Here is an 8,161-nt window from a genome sequence, read left to right as displayed (position 1 = left end):
TATTGCTACAGTTGATACCGATGAAGTAGTACTTAGCGTGTCCTGCTTTCATGCGACAAATGCAGCTGATATATGGGTTGCTTTAGGACTTCAGATACATTTTAATTCAAGAGATTGCTTACTTTTTAGGACAAGAAAAAGCATATGTATTGCCTGTTTTCCATGCATTCCCTGGATTCGACACTGTGGAATCGATCGCTGGTTAAGGGAAAAAAGAGCATGGAATACATGGATGGCATTGAATGGTGTCACTAGAGCACTCACTGTTATGACAGACCAGGAACCACTATAACGCCATTAATCGAACGATTCGTTATTCTGATCGAACAAATATATCAGAGAAGGACAATGTAATTCAACCTTTAGTTTTTACAACATTGCTTATTTTTATTAAACATATGTATTTTGTCCCTAAATTACGTTTTTTTGTCATTTATCGGAAGTGACAAATTCGAAAAAAAAAATACCCGATACATTATGTCTAACCACGAGTACACAATACCGTCTACAAAGCAAACTTTGGCTACCAGTTTTCAGAATTAAATAACCATTAATCAGTTATCAAATGCATGTCCGCCATTTTGATGATAAAACCGTATCTAAATTTGTTTCGAATGGTCCAAACTAGGTTTCTACCAAATTTTATGCTTTTATCACAAAGGGCACAATTATTCACCTATCTGCTGGACTAGAATGATAGAATTGTAAAATACAATATGAGCATTTAGAAAATGCTTCGAGAATATCAAAAGAAAAAAAGGGTCACGGTATGTTTTTTCCAGCTAAAATATACAATAGCAAAATTTCATGTAGATTCCTTTAGATAATGCACTTTATCAAAGTCACCTCCCCTTAAAATGCCGATGTACAAACATTAAAAATCAGATTGACCTCTAGTTCTCTGTTATTTACAATCTAAGATGGCGAAGGAAACACAACTACCTTAACAGCAGTAAGTTCCTTAAAATTCTTAACGTATAATTGACAACGAAAAACAAATATAAATCAAAGTATCATGTATCGTTTTATTTATATTCTACGTATCATTAATGTGGTTGTTTTCAGGGAGTACAATTCTCCTCTCCAACAAGGCCATGTCATCCCTGGTTTTCTAGTTTTGGTTTCACCCTTTAGGTAAGGTCCATTTAGATTCGACTGAGTACATTTGTGGAACCAGAATCCTGCCTTGCTGTAATCTGCGCAGTTACCTCCCTTGTGGGTATCATTGTCCTCATCAGGAGTAGAGAAATGTTTGTCATTATGTTGGTAGAGGCAGTCTCCTGTTAAAGACAAACATTGGATTGTATATCTCTAAACAAAATATTTCTTAACTTATAAAAGAGGGTCGAAAGAGATTCCAGAGGGATAGTTTAAATCATTGAGGACGGACAGACAAATAATAGGACTCAAGACACAACACAGAACACTAAAGACTGAGCATGATGAACCCTACCATAAACTTGTGGTTATAATATGTGAAGTTTAAATTTGACTCTCATATATGTAAGCATTATACATTTGTATAGTTTGTTGCTTCATTATTAGTTGTTTTTTGAGTTAGTTGCATAATGTATACAGCTTTTTTTTTTTAAATCTGAAAAGATTTTCTCCATATTTCACAATCTGAAATACTAGTAAGGGATTTAGTTATCATGAAGTGATAACATGGCGTCTGAGAGAAATATGATAACCTTATTAGATACGATCATGAAATTAATAGCGAGTCATCCCTTTGACTTGTTGACACGTCAGAAATGTCACGTGACATCTGTGTTTATTTTGCATTTTTGTTTGTACATTGTTGTGAAAGATAGCAATATGTGCTTACTTATTAACGACATCTACATATGAATTCGTTTGTTTCAGTGCTTTCAACACAGGTATACCAGGTATCTAGTCAGTAAATTTGAAACGTTTTAGAAAAAGAACTGCTGAGAATAATTACAAAAAAAACAAACATTTCTTCACTTTTACAGCAGAATGCATTGAGTGAAACGGTGAAGTCATTAATAAATTAGGTAAACTACCCTCCTTTATGACTAGACTAGTCCGACAGATAACCATTATATATGTCCTAAGGACTAAACTACTCTGAAAGGGTGTAAGTTAGTTTAACCTTTTATTTATTTCACAGTTCTAGCAAGTAAGCTAAACAAAGATTCTACCTTTACTTACACACTCAATGCATTCTGCTGTAATATAATACACAACACACTCAATGCATTCTGCTGTAATCTAATAAACAGGATTGTTATATAGATTTAATAAAGTACATATCAACATTTCCGCTATAACCACTAATTAACAGTTTGTATTTTGATTTTGCATCTCCCACAGAAAAGTTCCGGTATAAAGGATATCTGGTTTCTCCATCGAAATCCTCCAGTTGTATCCTAAATTCAGAGTTACCTTTGGAGGTTAAAATATGTATTTTGTCATTACCTACAAAATAAGAATGTTCATATAAAATGCACAATAATAAAGGGTTAAAGATTTCATTATATTTTAATGATATATGCAGTCCTACAGTAGTGGGTATCATGATCTATCACTGTTTGACTGTAGACTATTTTCGAATCATACAGTAGTGGGTATCGTGACTGTTTGACTGTAGACTATTTTCGAGTCATACAGTAGTGGGTATCGTGATCTATCACTGTTTGACTGTAGACTATTTTCGAGTCATACATATTTAAAAAGTGAATATGTTCTTTATGGTGTATGTGTATACTGTCTTATATGTGATGTGTTTATGTTGGCTGTAGATTGTTCCCAAATTTGTTTTCTTTCAATCGATTGATGACTTTGAACAGCGATGTGCTGCTGTTGCCTTTATCTATGTATCATTTTTGTAATGTTCATTCATAATTTAAAGAGATAATCGAGATTCAATCGCAAGAAAAAGGAGAATAAATATCACGGAAAATTGGCAAATCGTTGTTTCTTACTAAAGTCTTGTATACTTGTTCAACAAATTAAATTGTTTCATGAAAATCTGTGTGTTTTTGAAAGAAAATATACTAGTAATGTATAATTTTAAACACTATGACAGGGTTCTAGTACAACCGAACAGCATAACTTGTGCAACCATGACTGTTTGTTTTATTCATTAACAAAATTGACTCTTTCATACCCAATTTTTTGACTGGTGTGTATATTCTAAAAACATAACGTGTGCTCTATATAATACAAAACCAGGCACTATTTGGCACAGTATGAAAACTGTCTGTCATTTTTGTTCAACCTTCATCCTATCTTCTGAACCGATGTATAAAAAATTAAGTATCAGGAATTTCAAAAAATAAGAAATGCATCTTTTATTTATATTGTATGTATGCATGGAGTTTTGAATGATGAAAACTTAACATATTGTGCGTGTCATTAAGTCATTGATGACTTTTATTGGGAGTTCTATTGACTTCGAATGCTCTTCATTTAAAAAACAGGGTCCATGGATCTCAAATCTGATATATAGTAATTGTTTCATGGCTTATTTGACACAAGCGTCATCAAAACATTTCGAAAGCCAAAGGATGTCACTGCATGCCTTTTGTCAAAACTTAATCATGTTGACCAACATATCCTCAGATTAAAACAAATATATAAATAGCACGGCATAACCCCACTAAAAATATGGCTTTATCTTCAAAGCTTTATGCAGATACTTTATGTGTGCTATTATCTTTTTGGAGGACGTCGGTGTTATTTTAGCTTTTTATGAGGATTTACCTGATCATTCATGTGTTTATAATTTGACCTTCTGCAGTTGGATTAATATAAACTGAAAGATTACATGAAAGATCAGACATTAATTTAGAGAAGATTCAAACCATTAATCACTAAATTTGGTTATAAAAATTCGCAAGGCAGGTGTTTTCTGTAATCAATTTTTTTCTCATAACCTATTTTCTTCGTCACACTTATAACATATCATTTGTGTATACCCAATTAGTGTTTGAAGCAGTAAATTTACCTACTAAGGTTAACCTACCAAGCCAGTGTTCTCCGTTGATAGTACCAAACCCATACTCATAGTCTTTCCAAGTTCTATTGAAATTTATCTTTCCGTTGAACCGTCTTTGAATAACCTGAAACATTACTAACATTTATTTATGTGTTGGTAAACAAAGTTTTTTTTGTTATGGGCATGGCAATCAAGTGTTCACAAAGCTTTAATTTTTTCAAAAACATTTTCCACCTGAGGAATACATTACCTTAGCTGTATTTCATCAAATCTTTTATAATTGTAGGTCTGCAATAATCTTTATTTACATATTCTATTTTACCTTTCTAACTGATTTATTCGTGCAGCATTAAAGAGACCGTTGAAGACAAAACGCCCTGATGAGTTTATAGGCTACATTGCAACTAAAGCAAGACATTTGATGAGTTTGGTATTTGGCTCTGTTTGTCTTTTTTCTCTCAGAGGAATGGGTTCTTGTTGTAAAAGAGGAACGAAAGATACCAAAGGGACAGTCAAACTCATATATCTAAAACAAACTGACAACGCCATGGCTAAAAATGAAAAAGACAAACAGAAAAACAGAAAAACAATAGCACACACGACACAACATAGAAAACTAAAGAATAAACAACACGAACCCCACCACAAACCAGGGGTGATCTCAGGTGCTCCGGAAGGGTAAGCAGATCCTGCTCCACATGTTAGATAAGTAGATATGTTTAACTAGTAAATATTGTGAAAGCTTAACCTCCCACTTGTATGATAGTCGCGCCAAAATGACAACGATGTGTGAACAAACAAACAAAGCTACGATCGGTTTAATATTGTAGAAAAAATGACTGCTTCATGTTTTATAAAGACGACAAAATCATTGAGAAAAATCGCCCTTGAAATGTGCCTGTTATATGTTTGATTTTACCATTTTTGGTCGCTAATTTGTCTCATCATGTTTATCTTTGGTTTACGAACAATGAAAGTATATATTCAGAATATGAAACAATGAGTTTGTAATGTACACATTATATACAAAAAACTTACTGTCCATGCCTTCCCTTGGTTAATAAGCTTGCAATATACATCGAATGGTCTAGATCCAACTGGATAAATCATATATACTCCACTTTTACAATTGGCTGGGTCTATATCTCCACAGTCTTTAGGCTTCGTCACTAGAACATAAAGGACATGGAACAGTTGATGTAGCTCGACAGTAAATTTCTAAATAATTACTTATACCTACAAATCCTAGAATATTGACGTTTTATGATATCGTTGAAAAGAAATCAGCGATATCTAAAATGCCAATATCTCTACAGTCTTTCCCAATAAAATAATGAAAAAGATGCAGTTTGTTCTTTCATAATGAATATTTCAAATCTGTGCAAAAAAAAAATCGATTTTAATTGAAGTTAACGAAACAGAGGAAAGTTTTTATCATTTAAAGCATAAGAATATTTTTTTATTTACTAAAGTTACTAAAAAAAATTAGAAAAATTAATAAAGACGACAGATTTCTACAGTTGGAAAGAGTTGAAAGATTTGTTTTTTAAAACTTTATACTTTTTATCATGTTTATAAAGGCCATGTCAATTTTTTTGATAAAATCAAATTCCCAACTTAATGTTCCAAATATAATTCAGCAAAACTTGATTTACAGTCTTCACTGTTTTTACCGCATTCATTCTTATATCACATAAATAAACTCAACTAGTACGTACAGGGTTTGAAAAAAGGCGTTCCATGATCGATGCGCAGTAATAAAAGATGCATATAACTGTCTGTGAATTCTATTATATAATACTTTATGCCTTGTTTCAATAACTGCTTATAGTTATTTGTACACTTCATGAATATAACCATCCATTTCCAATATGCGATGTCATATACAATTTTTTTTTCATATATATACGTGTATACAATTCATTGCATACACCTGTGTTAATACTATATTCAAAATGGTAAAAGTAAACATGTAAAAAGCTTATGCCTTACCTGGACAACACTCATTGATCATATGTGTTGGTCTATAATGGCATCTTTCTGAGAGAAAAAATAAGAATAAACATTTCTGCCATGTCGATTTAAAATTACAGTGCACAGGAAAGTCTTTATAGCTAACAATTGTTACGTAATAATTCGATGTACTTATAGATTATCGTTGATCATCTCAACGAGATTGATATTCTCGCTTGAGCCGGGACGGCTTATAAATCGCTATTTTACCTATGACGACGATGTCAATTTCATGTCAATTTCGTTAGTAACCCCACGTGCCTGCTTAGTTTCTAGCGATAATTTTCCATCTCAAGCGAGTAGCATGATATGAAAATTATCACAAAAACAGATCAAAGGAAAAATGCACAAAATAGCGATAATAGTATATACATTTCAGTTTTATTTAAAGCATCATTTCAATGTTTGTGCAAAAATCAAAATAAACATTGTATCTAAACTCAGTATAAATACATGTACATATATCCTATACTTGTACTCAAGTTGACTGTTATTCTCTTGTTTCACGCATATTGTTATTTCATTTGATATATTGTAAAGCAATCTGACGTATTTTATTTTCATAATAACATGTTTTACATATTAGTTATTTGATTTTCCTAATGTAGAAAAGCATTTATTCTGGCTTTTATATGGATAAATCTCAACTAAAAAGGATAACATTTGAAGTGCATCAATTATGAAAAAAATAATATTGAATCATTTATAAATAAATGATATAGCAATACGTGTCCAGTAGGGTTCATATGCCGGAGATCAAAGCAATCATAGGTCACCGTCTACACCATTGAGAAAACACACACTATATAACTGGCAATTAACAGCCCCGACATATTTACACAAATAACAACAACAAATTAAATTATGTATACTTTCTGAAGTTTATGTGCTAGGTGTTATAAAACAGGTAAAGCCTGTCAAATATGAAAGGTTTAGTTTCTTATAAACAAAAATGGCTAATAACAAGTTTGTATCATACATGAAACATCAATTCACATTTCAATGTTTCTTCCTTGCTTTCATAGTCAACTTTAAAATTAAATTGCATGATTATAACGTCACTGTTTCGACGTCTGACATACATTACTCATCATTGATACCAGGATTGAAATTTTGTAGAGTGTTTTGTCTGCAAAAGACACATCAGTGACGCTTACAAGAAAAAAAAGTGACATTTACCTGATGATGGCGATCGTTTTTGGTCATTGGATATTTCCTTAATCTGTGACTTCGTTGAATTAGCCATTACAACAAAAGCTGTGATAAGGAGTATACTCGTAAAGATCATGTTTATGTCGATCAGACTTATTACACGAACAATTTACTTACCGATACCAATACAACAAATGTATACTGTATAATTTTATTGATTTTGTAAACTGTAACATAATAATGTAACATTTGTGTATCTGCGTGGTTCTATGTATAACAATCTGTAACAGGTTAACGTTACATGTACATGATGTATGCCACGAAACTGAACGACAGTTTTGTAACATTACGCTAATGTTAGGCTACCTGGGTTAAAATTTGTCATCGATTGTACACTCACTCATTTGTTTGTTAAATATTTTCTGTACTCACAATTACATTAATTTTACAATAATTATTTTACATTGTGACTTTGTATTTTGCATTTTTCAATTTAACTACCATTTTATACACACATTAAAAATGGTTACCAATAGTTCAAAAAATCGCAAATAGACACCAATTAAACCAAATATCTTCTTTGTGCGGTAAAGGATTGTTTGACAGTTTTAACCGAGTGTTTGTAAAACATTTATTATATACATACGTACTTGCCATGTATAATTTAAGATAGGTTTGTGTTTCTTTTCACAAGACATTTTCTATTCTATGCTTCATTAAATGTCCTTTTCTATGTGTAGTTTTTTTCTGTTCCCCTGAAAAGCTCATGGAATGCAGTATCTGCTCCCCAAAAACCATTATTTAAGAACTCTGTACTAATGTGTTACTGTGCTATTTGTGTTACCAATGACATGTCATTGATTGTTTTATATTTGATTGTCCTTCAAAAAAACAGTATTGTTTCGCCATTGTAAATGTATGTATTCAAAAGTAATACAACAGAGTGAGATGTACATGTTAACACTTTTATTTGTTGAATTGTTGAAGTGATACGATGAAATACAGCAGTTTTTACAATTTGACTGCTAGTAT

At 31.9% G+C, this 8,161-nt stretch overlaps 1 protein-coding gene across 1 annotated transcript; it reads right to left on the bottom strand.

Annotated features, from left to right (window-relative positions):
- Positions 1-1,011: 1,011 nt before the first annotated feature.
- LOC143043659 (microfibril-associated glycoprotein 4-like) lies at positions 1,012-7,294 on the bottom strand. Its single transcript, XM_076215861.1, has 6 exons — positions 7,157-7,294; positions 5,957-6,004; positions 5,003-5,133; positions 3,992-4,088; positions 2,410-2,442; positions 1,012-1,280 (listed from the first exon to the last, which is right to left on the bottom strand). The coding sequence occupies exons 1-6, from the start codon at positions 7,263-7,265 to the stop codon at positions 1,030-1,032; spliced, it is 669 nt and encodes a 222-aa protein (XP_076071976.1). The 5' UTR covers positions 7,266-7,294; the 3' UTR covers positions 1,012-1,029.
- Positions 7,295-8,161: the final 867 nt, after the last annotated feature.

This window comes from Mytilus galloprovincialis, chromosome 8 (genome assembly GCF_965363235.1).
Source record: "Mytilus galloprovincialis chromosome 8, xbMytGall1.hap1.1, whole genome shotgun sequence".
Taxonomy (NCBI): domain Eukaryota; kingdom Metazoa; phylum Mollusca; class Bivalvia; order Mytilida; family Mytilidae; genus Mytilus; species Mytilus galloprovincialis.
Note: the sequence above shows the minus strand (reverse complement) of the source record. Positions and strands in the feature narration are given on the sequence as shown.

Coding starts and splice junctions, on each gene's coding strand:
- LOC143043659 (XM_076215861.1), bottom strand. CDS start 7,265: ATGATCTTTACGAGTATACTCCTTATCACAGCTTTTGTTGTAATGGCT. Junction 4,089..5,002: donor ACCAAGGGAAGGCATGGACA/GTAAGTTTTTTG, acceptor GTAATGTTTCAG/GTTATTCAAAGACGGTTCAA. Junction 2,443..3,991: donor CAACGGAGAACACTGGCTTG/GTAGGTTAACCT, acceptor CTTATTTTGTAG/GTAATGACAAAATACATATT.